At 42.0% G+C, this 20,746-nt stretch overlaps 1 protein-coding gene across 1 annotated transcript; it reads left to right on the forward strand.

The window, feature by feature from the left end:
* Nucleotides 1-10,611: 10,611 nt before the first annotated feature.
* Nucleotides 10,612-19,514, forward strand: LOC124652452 (mediator of RNA polymerase II transcription subunit 25-like). The gene is made up of 15 exons (XM_047191467.1): nt 10,612-10,864; nt 11,202-11,223; nt 11,328-11,391; nt 11,540-11,670; nt 12,591-12,800; nt 12,902-12,967; nt 13,601-13,811; nt 14,455-14,501; nt 14,577-15,308; nt 16,647-16,700; nt 17,690-17,718; nt 18,099-18,167; nt 18,294-18,378; nt 18,507-18,593; nt 18,676-19,514. The coding sequence occupies exons 1-15, from the start codon at nt 10,752-10,754 to the stop codon at nt 19,192-19,194; spliced, it is 2,439 nt and encodes an 812-aa protein (XP_047047423.1). The 5' UTR covers nt 10,612-10,751; the 3' UTR covers nt 19,195-19,514.
* Nucleotides 19,515-20,746: the final 1,232 nt, after the last annotated feature.

The raw sequence follows: 20,746 nt of genomic DNA on the forward strand, positions 1-20,746 counted from the left end.
AGTATGCTTGTTTGTTGTGTGGACCTGCTTCTTTGACATGGATGAATCAATGGACCTTGATGATCTCCTTCGGCTGCATGCTTCCGATTTAGAGGAGGATGGTGCTCGTTTGGACGTGATGTCGTGCCCTGTTTTCCCTCCAGCTGAGTACGATTGCTTAGCTGCTCTCAGCTAGTTATATTTGTTTTGTTTACGTGGATTGATGTTTTTTGTTTGTTTGATGGATAGGTGTTGTGCGCACGTTGGAAATCCCTCACAAGATACTATTGCAGGAGGTGGCTAAGAAGCTCCCTGTTATTACTCTGAAGTTTAATACATATTATAGGTACCTTCTTCTTCAGTATTGTCGATGTTGATGTTCCTGATGCCAATATCCCTGTGAAACTCCACCATGTGTTCACTTCAAGTGGTTTGGAGTATAGCACGGCCGATGCAGCTGAAGAGAAAGCCGCAGAATCACTCATTCGTTCGCCGGAGAGAGATTTTAAGTTTGAAACTAAAGATTTAAACTGGTGGAACATGCGTCGGTTCAACCGTGATAGTTACAATTCTTGCACTGGATGGCGGGCTGTCAAGGAGGAGAACCATGAGTTGAAGATGAGAGTAGATGCGCTGACAAATGGATGGCGGCGGACGCTAGAAAGAGTCGATCGTGTGTGTGACAAAGCTGAGTGTGCTCGATCTACAACGTTCGAGTACTATGAGGCTGGAGCTGCCGAGAGTTCGTCGAAGGAAATATCAGATCTTGCGTTCATGACTCTTACTGCTGGTATAGTTGAGTTTGAGCAATTTGGTGGAAAGTATTAGGTTGTTTTCCCTTCATTACTTTTGTACCAGGTTTAGTAGGTGTTTCTGTTGTGCTTCTCTAAGTGAGTATATATGTGTTTTATCAATGGTGGTGGAATAAATAATGTCTAAGTGTTGGGTTGTTTGCAAGTTGAAGCCTTTTTATAGTTTTTTTTGCTGAAACAAATCGATATGTACGTAGACATGACTGGACAAAAAAGCTTGTCTTATAAGACAGGTTGAAAGTACTACGAAAATTTATTAATTTCCGCCTAATTTATCTGTTTAGCTAAAATGAATGCATGCTATCGGTGTAAATGTGAATGTTGCTTGTTTTGTTGAAGCCTGTACGCACATTTGGAAAAACAAACGGTATCAAAAAAATTGTGATTAGGGGAAGTTGATTGATAATCTGATGCGACAAATAGTTTACAATCATTAGACTTTCCATAAAAACAGATAAATGAGATTGGAAGAAAAATTAGCAGGCCGAACACTAATTTTAATTAGCACTGGATGGATAAGCAGAGATCGAAGACTGATATGTCTACTACAGCTAAGCTGATCACATGTGTACACATTGTTTTGTGGTCGTAATGTTAATTTAAATAATCTGGTGTCTTGGTGCAAGGCTAGCCTGTCATTTTCCTGGTATGCAGGCAGTCTGGCCATAGATTTGGCCGTTTCAGATTAGTGTTCCTTTTTTGGCCGTACCTATGTATGAGGATAGCATATTTTATATTGCTTATTTATAGTGTTTCTCCAGCTAATTTATCTTATGCATGGAATGATTCCCAGGGTTTACGCGCCTTGCGCTGATTGAGTTCTCGAATAGTATGTCAATGATGAACCCCATATATTTGCGGCTATGCCAATATGGTTTGTGAATTTTGGACGGAGCTGGTGTCTATTGAATTCTTTCCGATGGCAAGTCTATTTTTCTCCTTTAAGAGGTGGTGCTTCACTGCAGTTCACAAGTAATGTATCAGCTATTTTTTGTATTGGATTTGTACGAGCAAGCACAACTCTTGCCGGGGCTTGCATACTATCCTATTAAGTAAAGATGGCACATGAATTTAGCAGACATTAAGCACACTGTGGATATTGCATAGATAGAACAATTTCTATTTTTACAAGTATCTTTGTTGTTATATACGTCAGTGTGAAAGCATGGAGATGGGTAATGCACTCAAAAAGTTGAGCAGAAAGCCAATACACAGCCAGAAGGAATTAAGATTGGAATCAAGGCACCCAAACTTTGTGTTTTATTCATAACATGGGAATTAAGAAAAGTACATAGGTAAAATGTGGAGGAAAACATTAAAATATGGGATTAAGCAGAAAAAAAGGCTAGTTGATTTGCATGCCGACACCAATCTCTATCTGCCTAAGAAATACATGGTCGTGTACAGTCATCGAGGATGGATCGCAGAAAGTTAACGGTAGAAGCTTTGCTTGGATACACCGAGGAATTTTGCGTGGGTCTCGGCACCACACGGAGCACTTGTAGGAAGACACAGTATTGCCAATGCTGTTCTCCGCTTCAACAATAGTATGTGCATGTTTTTTTACCATGCAAAAAGGACTGGGCATATGTTGTATGATGGACGGAGTAAAGAGATTGCAAGGCAACCCTGTGACACGGATATTAGCCGTGCTTGATATAGCGCTCCCCGTCGAGCCATATGAAGGTGTCCAAGGTTGTAGGGCAATGGCACCAGAGTGGACCTTGCGGCTAAGAAAAGTGTCAAGCATGTTGAATAGGGAAGAAGAATCTAATTCTCGAGAAAGGGAAAGGAGGAACCCTTGGTTGTACATTTTCCGCACCTTGATACGGATGAAAGACATGTCTACGAATAGCTAGGGCATATATGTTCTCAATTTTTGTGAGTGATGATCCTTGCCGGGGGAACAACATGACGGAACCTGATAAAGCTTGATGAGAGGTTTAACTAGGAGAGAGTAAGGAACGTAACTTTCTGAGACTTGGCTGAAATGGTTTGAAGCTGGCACGTCATAGCTTATATCACCGTGCTCATAGCTGTATTCCTCAGTGAGTAAGGTCACCGTGTAGGAACTTAGGAAAATTATAGGCTCATGATTTGTGGAAGGAGAAACATTGACGGCTGGCTCTTCAACCCAGATAATTATCTGTGTTGGAAAGGGTATATCTCGCTGGGAGCGGACATAGCATGTGAAGAAAGATTCGTCTTTCATTGAATTTGTTTGAGATGGTACATAATCTAAGACACAAAACTGGCATAGGATTTGTTCTATGACTGGGTGTGATCGTAGATGAAGAGGTAGCATCTGCATTGTCAGGATGGCATGTCTGTCAGAAAGTGTTGTGTAGAGATGGTAAACTGTATGGTCAAGCTGGAAATCATATGGAATTCCATCTACATACACATTTCTCTGTTTGTGGGAAGATCTGATGGCTAGCATAGCTGATTGGTGATTTTCGAAAGAGACAATGATTTTATCCTTTGTGGATGGGTGGACGGTGACATGTGACGTAGGACTAAACATATCTCTGACAACATCAATAACTATAGAAATGGATCGACGATCAAACGGGGGAAGTGGCTCGAGAACAAATCAGCAGCGTAGAGGTGCACATAACCTAGTTGAATGTTGTACATCACCAAGGAAAACAACAGCTGTGTGAAGCCGTCTTGATCCCATCGGATATCCTTTGAGTTGCAGTTACAGATGTGCAGAACTAAGAAAGTAGTCGGAAGTCTGGGCGATTGAGTTTTTTGCGGATGAGACTATAGAAAGCTAGATTGGTAAAAATGATCAGTAGATGCATGTAGATTGGATAGACTGAAACTGGGTGTGGATGTCTTTATATAGGTGGATATGTGAAGGTGGTGGACTGAGGAGAAATTGACTGTTTTTTCATATGGCTGTAGGGGAGGTAACACCTATGCGGAGTAGTAGACATGCAGGTTGTGTCGATGTGCTGCCAGGAATTGCAAACTTTGGATGTGAGTGATTTTTTAAAGTAGCCCTTGCAGGTGGGCTGACTGGAAGCAGGAGGTTTGGCTGTGTGTGGTACTCTATTTGGCTGCTTTTTCCTGCTTACCTGAATTGGTTTCTTGCTCGAGATGGCTGCAATAGTTTACATACGATCTGAATAGACTTCGGTTTTATCCTTCTACAAAAAGGTTAGTCAAATATCAAAGCACTCTTTTCCTTATTTACAAATAGTAGTTTCAGATATGCACCGCCAATCTTTCGAGAGAAAAAAATGGTAAGAGGAGCGTGTTACATTGTTGTGAAGTGTTGTAATAAGAGGAACTGCAACTCATACATCAGCTGGAGTTCTTGCCTTAAGGCTAAAAAAATCGAGGAACTGAAAGCATCAGTCCTCTGTGTTGGTCTGTGCAGGTGACGACGATAAAGTGGTTTACATTATTGGTGCCTGGGGTTACGTGGCTGGTAGCGTGGCCGGCTGTGGTATACTGCATGCAGTGTGCCGTTGTTTGAGATGGTTTTGGCAGTTTGGGGGTTCTGATTTAGTGTTCATCAGGTGAAGATCCATCTGTTTATCTGTAGTGATACCGTTTTAGCCTTTGGCGGGTTGTAGGTTGGGGATGTGTAGGGCGTTCTGTTACAGACGGTACAGTCTATATGTGGCATGAAATGTCAATGTTTTTTCTCGCTCAGATTAAAGTGTACTGAGATCTGGGATACGTTAGATACAGCAAATAAGTTGGTTCATGCGGTCAGTTCTGTTGTGTGATGTCGATACGCCGAGCGTCAGGTAAATTTGAAACTGAAGATATAATTAAATGAATATCCAAAAAAAAATTAAGCGGATGTCGCTTAGTTTAGTTGGATGTGTTCTTTAGTTGATGGCTTGGGTGGTTTGTTATATGTAAATGGATTGGATTATTGTTTGTATACTAGTTATGTTTTTTTTTGGATTTTCGGATAACTCTAACTAAACATCGTTAGTGTGTAATGGATGATGGAAGACACGGCAAGTTTATATATTAATATAACAAGTGGTACAGACGTAGATGAAGTACATAAAGAAAAGTGGTACACAAAGTAAAGCGAATCACAGTGGTAGACTGTTATCGGTCAGGGCTGATGTAGTGGCTGCTTCAACTGTATGTTTTGCTTCAGCGTTTGGGCGCGTTGATTAGATTTATTGAATTCGTAAAATATGCCTACAGTAGGTAGAAGAATATGTAAGCGCAACATAGTATGTAGGGTGCTATTAGCATGGAAAATATATATTGTATATACATACCGTGCTGCAGCTACTTGGGTGCATGGTTTAGTCCAGTTCATCCATTCTAGATCTTGGTTTTATCTTTGTATACTCTGGGCCAACGATATTGTGGAGGATAAAGGAGGCTATTTGTTCTAGACGTGTTGTCGGTGGTATAGCACCAGTGTATCTCAGTACTCCGGTAGAAAGATCTGCTGGGTTGGTTGGTGGTTGGACAACTTCTATAGGTAAGACATCGTCAAAGGTGGTGCAAGCATAATCTAAGTGTGTAAGAAGTTGATCTTTGTCACGGCGGAGTCGTCTATTTTCACATGTTATTTTAGCGAGTTGTTGGTCTTTGTGGCATGCAGTTAAACCTGAACAACGGAGCCTTGTCCTGTTGTCGCGCATGGAGTCGTAGTTGATGTCGTCGACAACAATATTTTCATCTTTTATAAGCATTCTGATGGCCCTGTCTGCCGCTCTTTCGAGTGCGTCTTCTTCACTGATGAATGACTCGGCGGTGACCATTGTTGGTGCGACCTGAGGATGGTGTCCCGGGATCGGTATGTCAAGGTTGATCCATGCGGTATGCCTCCGTGGGGTTGGTGTAGCTGATCCTTTGGAGTGGATGGCTATGTTAGCTCCCTCAGACATGTCTTGTAAAATCCCCCTGCAGTTCAGCGTGATGAGCTATTGGGAAGAAAAATAAACTTGCATCAGTAAACGTATTGAGTGTTTTGAATATAGGTGCCCATAAATTGAAGAAGAAGGTGCAGTGGTTAGCATTATACCAACTGATCAGCATTCATTGTGAATGTAATGTGGGTGTGATAGCGCTAATCTGGCCGTGGCTAAGTATGTTCTCAAGCGGAGTGTTAGCACTTATATATAGGTAATGAGGAGTTTATGCATGTGAGACACGCATGCAAAGACGTGGCAGCTCTTATTGGAAAGGTCCAGCACTGGTTATATTTTTGTGCACATGCATGGTGACGTGTTGATGGCTTTGCCATCTGTGGCGCTGCATGGAGTTGCGGCGACGCGTGGATACAACTGCTGAATGTGGTCACTTATCTATTTTAAGCATGCAGGTTCTGAGGAGCACAACATTTGCTGGTTTGTTTTTGTGTGTAGTAGCATCATTCGAGTGTGTGCTTGGTTGGTAGTAGTATTAGTTGGTTGGCTTGCATGGAAGAATCAATGGACATTGATGACCTGCTCAAGCTGCATGCTTCAGACATAGAGGAAGATGGGGCTCGCCTGGACGTTATGCCTTGTCCTGTGTTTCCCCCAGCTGGTAGGTTTTTTTATTTTTTTTGTTGTTGTCGTTTCGTTCTTGAGTTTTTATTTCGTTTTTTATTTGCAGGCAGTGTGCAAACGCTTGAAGTTTCGCATAGAGTCATACTATTGATCTCAAATTTGAGACATTCTATAGATATATGGGATTTTTTAGCAATGTGTATGCTTCTGGAGATTCCAGTGAAAATTCACCATGTGTTTACCTCAAGCGGATTATAGTATAACACTTTTCAGGCTGCAGAAGAGAAGGCGGATGAATCGATGATTCTTTCACTTGAAAGAAGGTTTAATTTTGAGACAAAAGATCTTAACTGGTGGAATATGAGACGCTTCAACCGAGATAGCTATAACTCCTACAGTGGATGGAGGCGCGAGAAGGAAGAAAATCGACAGTTGAGGATGAAAGTGGATGCGTTAACGAACGGGTGGCACCGTACACTGGAGCGCGTTGATCGAACGCATGATAAAATCACTCTTGCTCAGTCAACTGCTTTCGAGTATTGTGAACCTGAAGCTATTGAGCAATCATATGAAGAGATCTCTAACTCTTCATTTGCGACTGTTAACTATGGTATAGTTGAGTTTGAAGAGATCGGAAAGTACTTAGATTTTTTTTCTTAGGTCGTTGGTTTATCTGTTCGGTAAAAATGTTTTATGTATGTTTGGAATGTATTGTGAATGAATAAACGGCCATGTCTATTTATCGGTGTGTTTGTGCGGAAACGGTTAGTTGAATAATGAAGTATTTCTGGTGCGACGTGTTATTTTTCTGTACTTTGAAGGAGACTTGTTTATTCTGATGTGTTCAGTTATCTATTTATCTGAAATAGCATTTCTTTTTTCTTTATCTATGGTGACCATGGTTATTTTTTTGGATTTTTTCTTATTTATTTTTATGTCATTTTATTCGTTGCTTTTTCTACAAACGCGTAACATCAACTTGTTGTTGTGAGTAGATATGAAAGAAGTACTCATGGTGTAGGGCATCGCCCCTGGCGCAAAGCGGGACGACGATAACTTCGGGGGCGATCTTCAGAAGGGTGGGAGGTGGAACCAGAACCAAGTCTACCCCTCCGTTCGTTGGCGATGGAGGTGCGCTAGCGATGATGACGGCGGAGATCTCCGGACGTTTCAGTGGGCTCGCTCCTGGTGTAAGGGATGACGTCGATGACTTGGAGGTGATCTCTGTATGGGTGGGAGGCGGCGCCGAAACCAAGCCTCCCCCTCCATTCGTTGCTGACCCCAGAGATGATGTCGTGGCACGTTAAGTGTGCGACGACGATGGCTTCCATGGGAAAGGCAAAAGCTTAGAGCGGAGCCGTTGCCGGACAGAGGTGGCGGCGCAGCCAAAGTTTGCGGCCTTGCCGCAAGGCACATCAACGATGACCCCGATGGAGATCTCCGGACGTCCGAGCGGCCTCGCGCCTGGCGCAAGGCGTGGCGGCGATGTCTTTGGGGGCGATCTCCGGATAGTTGGGAGGCGGTACCGGTACCGGTACCAAGCCTCTCTCTCCGTCCGTCACCGACTGAGGCGCGACAGCGATAACCCCGACGGAGATCTCCGGACGTTCGAGCGGCCTCGACTTTGGAAGCACGCACTTTATATTTTAGCCAAACGGTATGTATACAGAATGGTGCCAAAATTTTCCGATCGATAAGGAAATTAAAAATAATATTTTCTATACTAAGAGATGGTATAAATTTTGCTGAAGAAATTTAAGTAAGTGTGCTTTTCACCAGCGGTTAATTAGCAGTTTTGTATTATTACTATTTGGGGCTACGTGTGTGCTTCTACCTCAGCGCATCGACTTTTGATCTTGGCTGAGCGGTGTTGTGCTAAGCTAGTTCTGGTTGATTGCTTGTTTGGAGCTATATGGTGTCAGCCTTTGGCAGGTTATAGACTGGGCCGTGCATGACTGCTCTGTTTCAGTAAATAGGGCTTCTAGGGGCCATCGTCTCAGAGATAGGAGCATGGCCTTTTTTGGTACGTGAGGTAGTGCACTTAACTCAATAAATTGGCATGATATGCTTGATTCAGTCTGCTGGCAGAGTGTGCAATTATTTTGTAGTGGAGACGGTGGTATTGATTCAGTTGTGTGCAACGATACCGCTGTAGGTGAGCTGTGGCTATGGCTCTGTGTATGTTGTCAGTGCGATTAGTGAGTGGGTTGGAACGACGGTAGTTTTGCGTATCATATTTAACGGGTGGAGCTAGGCGTGTGGTTTCATTGGAAAACAACGTAAATCACTTCGTTCTCCACATCTCTTTGTTCCTCTTTGTTTTAACTGTGAACTGAGGTGAGCATGGCTGGTCCTGTCATCTAGTTTTTGGCTCCTCCTCCCTTTGAAGGTGGTAGTATGTTACAATTCTGGGTCAGAGGAGGGAACGCTTCTTCGCAAAATGCACTCGTATTTTCTTGGAAGCATATTTTGTTGATAATCGGCTCTTTAAGGTGAAGAGAGGTGTCGCCAATTGCGTTTTTGGTCACCTCTGGAACCGCGGGGACGCGTTTGATTTGCATGGTACCGCTGCTTGGGTGGGTAACACTATTGTTTGATGTTCGAAGGTGGATCCACATATGCTGTACGATGCTCGTGCGACGGAGTTTGTTCCAGTCAATCAGTTCGTTGGTTAGTGGCGCAGGTGCCTTACGGTGATTGTATCCTATGATCGGTTGGTTTGTTGTGATCGTTGTTTAGTCGTTGTTGCTTTGTTTGGTTAGTCGATGCAAATGTTTCTTTGGAATGCTGTCTTTGATGAAGAGGTTTTAGTTTAATTAGTGGGTTGTGTTGTACTATGTGGTTTGATGTCCAGTTGTAACCGGTGTGCACTAACTGAAATAAAATCGATGTGTGCTCTTTCTATCTGTTGGGCCATATATTGCATGGTGAAAGACCACAATTCAAAGCTAAAAGTTGGTGTAGAGAACAATTTGTACACATCTTCAAAAGCTCTGCAACAAAAAAAGGAAAGGAAAACTATATTGTCAATTAAGGGTAATATAGTAAACTCTCTTCCACACAATATCTATAAATCTGAATTGTATATAAGAAACCAAGGTCTTGGAATTTCGAAGAAGTACATGAGTACAGAGATTTGCAAATGAAATGTTAGAGTTAGTAGCAGAAAATAACATGCTAGCAGAAAGTTTTGGCGCAGAGAGCATCCTATTTTTTGTCGAGGTAAAACCTATGGTAAAATTATGAAGTGTTTATGCACAGCAGGCTAAATATTTATGTAAAGTTACTGTACTTTCAAAGCTTTGGAGATGGCAGCTGTTTTGGGAGAATGTGTATTTCCAAAACAAATGGGCCTATAATATTGAACCACTCTTAGGGTGTTTAGGGTGCATGGTATTCTCTCCACCATCACATGCACCATCTGGGAAATTGCTATTGTGACTAAACCATAGGGTGATAGCCATCAGGAGATCTCTATGCCTCCTATGCTAAACAATCCTTGTAGGTGGATTGATAATACCTTGGTTAAAAAAACGGGTAGTCTATTCCTTAAAAAGAATATTGGGAATTATGTCGTGCTTGCTCTCTTATGGGTTAAAAAAACGATGAAAGGGCGGTCCTTGTAGAGGTGAGTGACACACTCATGGCATTGAGGCATATATAGCTGGTAAATCGGGTCCTATGGCCATCCTCTAGTGGCAAGCCTATCAGACATGAGGATCTGTCAAGAAGCAATAATCAACCAGAGAACTTGCACTTGGGCTGAGAGCAGGCCTCCCAAACTTTGGATGCGGCAAACTTTTGGTGGGAGCCCATTGGACGGAGTAACCGAGGAGCATTTCTCATTTGTGGTCCACTTCTAGAAGATGGAGTCATGAATCTGGACGGTATAACTGACCACGTGCCAAATGCTGAGAAATTGCGTGTTGGGCTGTACATGCTCATGTCATCTTTTTTCGTCGCATGCTTTATTATATCACACCATATAGCTATTCAATTTCGCAATTAAATGGTGCATAGCTGTAGCATCACAATTAGCTTCATGTTTAATCGTGCCAACCAAGCATCTGATTTTCTACCTAATCGTTTTCAATGACACATTTCCAAAAAATTGGTACCAAATCTGCTATTTTCATCAAAGTGAAAAAAAAGTCTCAAGAAAAAGTTGACGAAATTGCCAAATATTTTCCCTTTACCCCTCTCTCTCTACGGCAGCCTCTCTCTCGGCACAGTGAAGAAAACCCTCGAGGCCCCACCAGCCATAGAGACAAAGGGACTCAGCGGACTTTTGGGTCTTCATAAATAAAAAAAACAAATCAAACAAACCCGTTTGCTTTCTTGACCCCGTGTCCGGCGCCCTCTCTTTCTCCGCACACCAAACAGAAAACCCTCGTTCAGCAGCGAGGGGGGAGAGAAATTCGAGCGGATTCGCGAGGGCGAGACCTAGGGGATCCGTGGAGGAGGCGGGCGGGGGGCGATGGTGGAGGTTATGGCTCCGGAGAGGCAGCTGGTGGTCGCCGTGGAGGGGACGGCGGCGCTGGGGCCCTACTGGCCCGCCATTGCGGCCGAGTACGTCGAGAAGATCGTCCGGTACGTCCCGCGATGGCTTCCTCTTTCTAGGGTTCCGGTGTGGGATTTCGGTGTGTTTGTGGGGGGTTGAACTAGCTGGTGGGGAACTCGAGCTATTTTTTCGTGACCCCCGATTAGGTTTTTTGTGTGCAGAGGTGGGGTTAATTTGAGATGGAATTCGTCTAAAAAAAGGTTGAGATGGAATTTTTTTTACTCCTGAATTAAGTAGAGATGGAGTGTATGTGGGGAGAACCACCGTCAGATTTTATCCTGTTTATTAATAATAATCGTATTTAAAGGAAAAATATTTCTAGTATATCTCCTCTAATACACGATTTTTTTTTTTGAAATTTTGCAGGAGTTTTTGTTCAGCTGATCAGGTAACTCCCTCCCGATCAATCATTTGTGGCTTGAATTCTCGATTGGTACATACCATTCCTTGAATCATGTCAAACTATAACTTAATTCCTGATGATCTCCGCAGAAGCTTGCGGCGGTACTGCCTGAGCTCGCATTGGTCGTCTTCCACACCCATGGACCTTACAGCGGTACGATTTCGATATCCTCTAATCCTCCATGCCCTAATCATTTTTTTTTTGTGTCATGGTGTTCATTCATTCATTCATCACAAAGTTTCATGTTTAGGTCTGTATCAGGTAGGTAACTTATGAAAAATGTGCTCCTGTTGCAATGCAGCTTTTGTTGTGCAACGCAGTGGTTGGACAAAAGATATGGATGCTTTTCTGTCATGGTTATCAGGAATATCGTTTAGTGGCGGAGGCTTCAGTGAAGCTGCTATTTGCGAAGGTCTTTCCGAAGCGCTGATGGTATTGACTTCTTCTGTAAACATAACACATTCTCTAGCGTTTGCTTTATCGTACCTGCTCGCATAGTTCGTTCTAAAACCTCAGTACTGTACATAGTTTCGTAGTTGAACAAATAATTATAATGACCTGCACAAAACAAATATTGTTTCACCTAAAGTTTCTTTAGCTGAGCCCATTTTTGCAGGACATTTCCTGTCAATTGGTAAAGGAAGTTTTCTATTAGTAGAGAGTTTTAGTTTGGCAAATAGTTCATGCTTCTAGAACTCCTTGTAGCTGCTGGTACGGTTCCATTTTTTGTACGCTATGCGCTTGTTTTTCTCCACGCTAGGGTGTAAGCACTGGATGTAGTTAGCATGAGCTTCTTAGTATTGCCATTGCTATTACTGTCATTACTTTGTTGTTATATTTTCCAGAAAGTCAATTTGTACCTTTGTACTGCCATTATTTCGAATATGGGCCATATTCTTTTCTATTTTTTATTGCACAAAGCCATGTTTTGGGTGAGACCACATTCAACCACTTGATTGAAATCCCCGTTATGGCGATGGTTTACCCTTGGACAATTGAACTTACGGAATAGACAGAGCAGTAATTTCTCTTCTGTACCGTCAAACTTGTTTAGGAAACTGGCATGTTACCCAGATACAAGAATGGAGTACAATCAGTAGATCAGAGATTCAATTTAATTTCTATGTTTGTACCCTTGTTAGTATTTTTAAGTCCCTGGAGTGGTGTTTGCCATTTTCTACGAACTGATGGCATCTTACTATGTTTTTCTTCAAACCTTCATCCATGAGTCAGACGTACAAATTCTTTTCAGCATATACTATGTTAACTATCACTTATCTATTTTTTTTTGCTTTGTTGCTGTTACCATATTTATGGCCATCACACTGATTTTTTTTTATCTATTTAACTAGATACTTCAAGGCAGTTCTAGTAACAGCCAGAATAATCAAAGCCATGAAATACAAAAGCATTGCATACTTGTTGCTGCGAGTAATCCTTATCCGCTCTCTACGCCTGTCTATCGTCCTTACGTTCAAAGTAGTGATCAAAAAAAGAACAATGAAGCATCAAAGGAATCGTGTCTTGCTGATGCTGAGGCTGTTGCGGCCTCATTTGCTCAGGTGCTGTACAAACACTACTAGCTTTGCATATTATTGATTTCCTGTATTTGATGAACTGCTAAGCAGCACTTGGTTGGATCTAATTAATATTATGGATGCAGTGCTCTGTATCGTTGTCGGTAGTATCTCCTAAACAGCTTCCAACCCTGAAGGCACTATACAATGCGGTAATCATCATTTGTTGTTTTGTCAATCTTAAATAAATTCTTTGAAGCTTCCACTCATATGCTATTACCATTTTATGATGCCTTCGTTGATTCACTATTCTAGCTGATAGTATTATACTTCTTGATTTTGACCTGATCAGAAAGAAACTTGAATAAACCATGACCATGTGAAATTGTACTTTCCATAGTAGCTCGCCCAATAGCTTGTGCCAGTCTACTATAAATGTTCTTCTAACTGTGTATGGTCTTAAACTTCCCCTTCTTAGTCGTAGTTTGCAAATTAAAAACGCTTCAAGTGTTGTTCCACATAACCTTTGTTGTAGGTTACAAAGATAAAAATCCACCCACGTCAATTTCATTAAATCACTACCTCCGTTCCTAAATATAAGATGTTTTGGGAGTTCAAATATTTAGGAATAGGTAAGAGTATTTAGCAGAGCAGGGGAAATTTCAAGGCAATGCCTTTCCATGATCTCCATATTTCCCCACTTTAATCATGTTAGGCATCACTAACTTAAATGATTTTAAGCTGACCTTTGTTATATAGGAACTTAAATGTTAGGCAAAATGATGAGCAGTTTGTTATCTTTAGGGATGGGCACTGAGTACTGATACTCTTCATATTTATTGCAGGGAAAGAGGAATCCTCAAGCTTCTGATCCATCGGTTGATCATGCAAAAAATCCACATTTCCTTGTTTTGTTGTCTGAGAGTTTCATGGAGGCTCGGACCGCTCTAAGCCATTCTTTACCGGGAAACCTGGTCCCGAACCACACCATTACAAAAATGGACATTGCGCCTGCAGCTACTGTGCCAGGACCAACTTTGAATGCCAATTCCTCAGGTTGAACAACTTCTAACTATACTTAGCTTCAGTGTGAGATTTTTTAGCCTTGGGTTCTGACCCCTATTTGGACAAAACCTGCTATTTCCGAGAAAACACAAAAAACCTTTGTGGATTGTGCTATTGCTATGCTGTTTCAACAGAAGGGACAGCGAGAAAACTTTTAAAAATAGTTAATATGTGTTCGTCCTAGATTAGTGTGAAGTTGGTTCAACAATGCTGCAATTTGGTGGAAAATGAACTTTAGGCTGAAGTGTAAATGCACTCTGGACATTACCCTTTGGGTTGGGATTCACAAATAAAAAAAATACATTGATAAACACCTCTTGCTTTACATGTACGTGGTGTTTCCATGTATATTAGTGTTGATGTAGTCCTTGTTTGTTTAGTGAAGTAAATTTCGCAAGCTCACATTCCAAAATGCTGGGTTTTAGCTCTTGTAGTCAATGTTGTTATGCACTGTAATTTTAACTATGTTTACCTATGTATTCAATTTGGGTGGAGTATTTCTGATTTTGTTTACAAGCTCCAGTTATGATAACTAAGGCCCCATGTAATGTTGCATTTTGTTCTTTGCTTCTGTGCATATCATGTCATTGTCGCCCCACCAAATCATGATGACTAATATTATTAATATCTCCAGTGAATGGATCGCTAATTGGCCGGCAACCGACTGCAAATGTTAAAGTGGTAGGCTTAAAAATATGCTATTATTTTCTGTATATATATGCCTTTCACTCGTATCTTAACTATTTGCATTTACAGGAACCAACAACTATACCAGCAATGGTTTCTGCACCTCCATTTTCCCATATGACACCCATTTCAAATGTTACTTCACAAGGGGTGACAACAATGCAAAGTTCTTCACCATCAATTATTTCGCAAGAAACAAATGTTGCAAATGAAATTATGCAAGAGCATAAGCCTTTAATAAACCCTATTCAGCAACAAGTTCGGCCTGGTGGCCCAGCAAATGGCAGCATCTTAAACACTCTGTCACAGCATCGGAATTCTTTACCAGGAGTTACCTCAATGGGAACTAACATGGGTGCAACACCTATACAAGTGCACATGGCAAACATGATATCTAGTGGCATGACATCAACTCCTCCTGTCATATCTTCTATGTCTGGAACAGTACAACCAATCGGTGCTCAACTCGGTTCTTTTGGATCAAACACTTCTACTGTATCTGGCATTTCAAATGTTGCTGTATCATCTTCTTTGGCTAACATGCAAAACAACATGCCTCCTATGGCACAAGGTGGTTTGATGACTGGTTCTCATGGTGCACAATCAGGACAAAGTGGAATTGGTACGAACCAAAATATAGTAAGTAGTATGTCTTCTACGCCTGCAATGATGCCAACACCAGGGATGGCCCAACAGGCAGGAGTGAATTCTCTTAGTGTGAACAACAATTCTGCTATGAATATGCCTATGCCGCAGAATCCTAATGGGCAGCAACCGTCCAAGTATGTCAAAATTTGGGAGGTACAGATTCCAGCTTGTCTTTTATACTCCCTATGATAGTACTCCCTCCTTGCCAAAATGTAGTGCATATAAGTATTTTCAGAACTCAGAAGTCAAACGATGTAAAGTTTGACCAAGTATGTAGGAAACATCTACAATATCAAATAAATGCTATTAGATTCATCATTATGTGTACTTTCATATGGTATACATTTGTGATTGTTGTAGATAGTAGATAATTTTCTCAATAAACTTGGTCAAAGATTACATCGTTTGACTTTTGAAAATACTTATATGCACTACATTGTGGAAAGGAGGGAGTATGCTAAATGTAATGCAATGTTTTAAATATTGGTAAATGGTTATTGAGTAGCTATCAGCTTGTAGGGCTGTTATGGAATGTACCTTGAAGTTACTTTAGCAGAAAAGTAAACATTTATGCTTTATGAATTAGAATTACAAGCACAGAACTAGACAGATAATCTCTAGATCTCTCTTATATTGTTTTCATGGGGTCATATACTCTACGGAGGTTTACTTATGTGCCACTCTTAACTAACCAATTTTGAGATATGCCACTCGCAATTGATATTCTAGTAACAATGTTTGTTCTTTGAGAAATTAAACTGGGACCATTTTCTTCCAAAAATGCCGCTACTGAGTGCTTGACTGCTCGTTCTTCGCTATATGCCAATTCTATGATGGACAACCTAAGACTAGACCATAATGCTCTTCCTTCTCCCTCCATGTATTGAGATTATTATGTTATATTTAAAGAAAAATATTATGTTTATTGTTTTTATTTGCAATTGATTATGGAGTTTTCGTTGGACACGGATTTTCCTCCCATGTGGGTCATGTGATGCACATGTACCTTCTGAATTTCATTATCCTACATTCGTGTATATCTATGATGTTTGGGCCCTATGTCGTGATATCTAAACTTTTAAGGGAGTGAATTCTCTGCGAGTATATTTACTTTTCCTGGTGTACTTTAAGTATCAACTCTTGAAGCAAGTCTTGTGAAATTGAAATATGCATTTCTATAATCATGTAAATTTATATGCTATGCACTCTGGTATCATCAAATCTAGAAAAATGCATCTAGTCATTGAAGACTTCCCTTTTTGGATATAACCTAGTAACATGTCATACTTATTCTTGGTGATGGATGGCCAGGATTGTTTTCCCCTTCAACTCTAGAGGGGCAAGTTCTTATTTAAATTTTTATTTCATGATAACACGTTAGTAGCACCATGTCAGGTTTAGTTTGTATTGTTAACTTCTATTCATCTTCATGTCGTCTCTGGCGTGTTTGCCTGGTGTACAGTACATGATGTCTTTCTATTCATATTTCAGGGAACTTTGTCTGGGCAAAGGCAAGGACAACCTGTATTTATTTGTAAACTTGAAGTAAGTTTCTATTTGTTGAACTGACACTCCTGATACAGCGACATTAATTTCCTCTCATTTCATCTATTGTGTTTTTAAATGGAAAAGACAGTTGACAATCCATGCGTCCAAATGGAGTTATATTTCCCCCCTTATTTTCTGCTTGGACTGCGTTGTTCATTAGCGCATATGTAATAATTTGATCATTCATTACAATAATACCTCTTTAGAATGTTCTCTTTTCTTGAGACTGTCAGACTGTCCACCGGTGGTTCATTAATGCGTATGTAATTTGATCATTCATGCCACTAGCTATTTAGAGTGTTCTCAATTATTGAGACTGTAGGAAGCTCAATGCTTGGAGTTAAACAAACTGTTTTTAATGTAAAGAGCAGCGAGAACTCCACTGTGGATTATGTGCATTAGTAATCAAGATATAGTCATTCATCAATACGATCGAAATTGAAAAAATGCAAACAAATGTTTCCTAGGATCTTCAAGATATGAAACTATAACATCTCTAGTTGAGGAAAATATATCCAAGACATATGAAGATGGCTTCGAGGAGATTTTAATACTCCCTCCGGCCCCAGTTAATTGTCGCGGATGGAGCACTAGAGGCTGACATCTTGTGAATGAGACACGCCAAGTAATTCGGGCCGGAGGGAGTAGAAAAAATGTTCAATGTTCCAAAACCTTAACTTTGCAATGAGCACCAACTTCATCCACATTAAAATTCTTACTTTATTAATCCTCGTGTTAACTTGGTCCAGAGAAACACTGTTTAGCATACATTTGTTTTTCTAAACTTGATAAAAGTTGGTGAAGTATGACACATAAACAATGTTACATGGTTTTAATGTACACCTTCAAATCTGAAACCTATTTTTACAGTGTCGGACTGCGTTATGTAAATTTTCTATTCCTCTAACTGTTCATTTTATACCATATTTATCTGCATAAACCATGTTAATATTATTACATTTCTCACGTTAGCATATGTCTTGCAGGGTTACAGGAGTGGGACAGCGTCCGACACGTGAGTTTATAAATTTTCACTATAGTTCATATTTTGTGATGATTGAGATTGGAATATTTTATAGCTAGCTGCTGTTGTCATCTTGAAAAGGAATAGTTTTGGCAGAAAATTATTTTTTAGTCCATAGCATGGATGGAACAAGCACCCTCCTCGTGAAATTCATTCTCATTATACTACCATTCCACCTGTAATACACATCCTGTACTTTCCAGGAACTTGTCTGCACACATCTTGTAGAGCAGCTATATGATTGCGCAGCAAATTCGTACCAATATATAAAATGTGTTCTTACCTTTTCTCCTTAAGTTGTGTTTTATACAGTTTAAAGATTATATTGTCAGTCTACCTATAGAAACTGAAGCTGTATTTTCTGTATGCAGACTTGCATCAGACTGGCCAGAAACAATGCAGATCGTGCGCCTTATAGCCCAGGAGCATATGAACAACAAGTTTGTCTTCCAACTAGCCCATTCTTTTCATTGTTCAAACCGTCCCATGAGTACATTATCTAATAATGTGATGCTCATAATATCTGTCCTGCTAAACTTTTGTTGTTTGATCATGTAATTCTACAGGCAGTATGTTGGCAAGGCAGACTTTCTAGTATTCCGGACGTTAAATCAGCATGGGTTCCTTGGACAACTACAAGAGAAGAAACTGGTCAGTGACTCACTGCATGTTTTCGCCTATTAGAATATTTATGATCTCATTTTGAACTGCTTTTCGTCAACCATCATTTCATACATTTACTTATTTATTTAAATGTTCAAGTGGTTTTCTTATTTCAGTGTGCGGTGATTCAGCTACCTTCACAAACTTTACTGCTGTCAGTGTCTGATAAAGCTGGGCGCCTCATTGGAATGCTGTTCCCAGGGGTATGTTGACAACTAATAGAAATATTAACACTATTTATCTCTCTGTTTTCATCAACACAACTTTCTGCCGTGTTTCCCCCAGGATATGGTGGTATTCAAACCACAGGTCTCTACTCAGCAGCCACCGATGCAGCAGCAGCAGCAGCAGCTACAACAGCAGCAGCACCAGCTACAACAACTGCAGCATCAGCAACTACAACAGCAGCACATGCAAATGCAGCCGCAAGGCCAACAAATTCAGCAGCAGCAGATGCAGCAGTTGCAACAGCAGCAGATGCAGCAGATGCAGCAGCAGCAGCAGCAGCAACAACAACAGCTGCAGCAGCATCAAATTCAACAGCAGCAACAGCTGCAGCAGCAACAAATGCAGCAAATGCAGCAGCAGCAGCAACAGCAGCCTCAACAACTCCAGCAGCAGCAGCAGCAGCCTCAACAACTGCAGCAGCAGCAGCAACTCCAACAGCAGCCTCAGATGGTGGGCACAGGGATGGGGCAGCAGCAGTTCATGCAAGGGCATGGTCGGGCAGTGCAGCAGATGATGCAAGGAAAGATCGCGCCGCAGGGCCCTGGCAACATGTCTGGGGGAGGCTACCTATCTTGAAATATCTCATGCTATCAGAATATTGTCTAAGCCAACTCTCAAGTCTCACCCTGCAGGTCGATGCGGCTCTGGGTGTTACCGGTCTGTCATACAAAGACTGATCACCGAACTCCTCTTTAGTTTCGCAGACCCAACTATTGTGTGGTGGTTTTATCTTTATGTAAAGAGTCATGTAGGGCGTTTGCTTACTGCTGATGTCTAGCCTGTAGCTGATGTATGTGATGATGATCATGATGTTGGGGGCATTGCGGCTGTGTGAACTTATTATCTTCTGTGCACTTGTGCTTCGATGCCAGTATTTATAACCGGTACATTGTTTATGCCTGTGTGCCGCCTCTTTGGAGTTGGATACATCCTTTTTGCCAACAGTTCAGAACCGGAGATGCAGGTACTACAATATGGCATACGATCTATGGCATAAGATACTCTCCTATTTAGATTGTGCAGTATAATAGATCTTAGATGATTAACGCAACCTATAAACGGGAATGATTTGCTATGTTACATTTTCTCACTGTTGGATCTAGCATGGAATTCATGCTTCGGTCATGGATTACTTGTGACGATCAAGTGAAGACTGGCATCGATGCTGCGGGAAACAACGGCTTGAATGAAGCATCGATGTCAACCAGGCCGCATCGAACCCTGAAGCCCAACTCGCGCGTCAGCGGGCCACTATGGACCAAGTGAAGCCACTACTTAAGAACCTGTAGCACCACCGTGCAGCCCATCCAGTTGGATCAGGACGTACGGCCGGCTCTTATTTTGTATCTCCTTCTGTTAGGGTTAGGTTTTCGCCGGCGACCAGCAAGGCGATTCCCGTCACCACCTCCGATCGACGTTCTGAACCCCTCCGCTCTCTCTCGCGCCGTTCGGGCTGACTCAGGGGACGTCTAGCACGTCTTCCCGGCCTTGGCGGCGGCGAGGCAGAGAAGGGGCGGGGCGACGTTCCGATCTGAGGAAGGGAAACTGATGGCGGCCAAGATGGCTCGCGAGGGAGGAGCGTCGGGGTCCATGGCCCCGGTGGACTTGCAAGAGATGCTGAAGAGGATGGTCCTGAAGGATGAGGAGTTGGATGATGTGGTTCTTCCAAAAGAGGAAGTCATGAACCTGAAGGAGGGAGCGCGCTGGATGGCGGTGGTCAAGGTGCACACCACCAGGCGGTTTGGGAACCAGCCGCTCTTTCAGAAGATGGACGCAGCCTGGGGTTTTGCGAAGAGTTGGACTATACGGCCGGTCGAGGACAACCTGTTTGTGCTACAGGTTTCATGCCTAGGAGACTGGAACAGGGTCATGAACGATGGACCCTGGATCTTCCGCCAGCAGGGAGTAATGGTGGAGCCTTACGATGGTGTGGCTGATCCGAACACGGTGGTGCTCAATCGCCTCCATGCCTGGGTACAGGTGCGAGGGATCCCGCCGCTGTTTCGGAAGGAGGCGATCGTGCGTGACATGGCCGCGCGGATTGGCGAGGTTCTGGGAGTGGAGCTGTATGCGCTGGGAGCCAGTGGTACGAGCTTTGTGCGTGTGAGGGTCAAGCTGGATGTCAGCA

This window comes from Lolium rigidum, chromosome 5 (genome assembly GCF_022539505.1).
Source record: "Lolium rigidum isolate FL_2022 chromosome 5, APGP_CSIRO_Lrig_0.1, whole genome shotgun sequence".
Classification (NCBI taxonomy): domain Eukaryota; kingdom Viridiplantae; phylum Streptophyta; class Magnoliopsida; order Poales; family Poaceae; genus Lolium; species Lolium rigidum.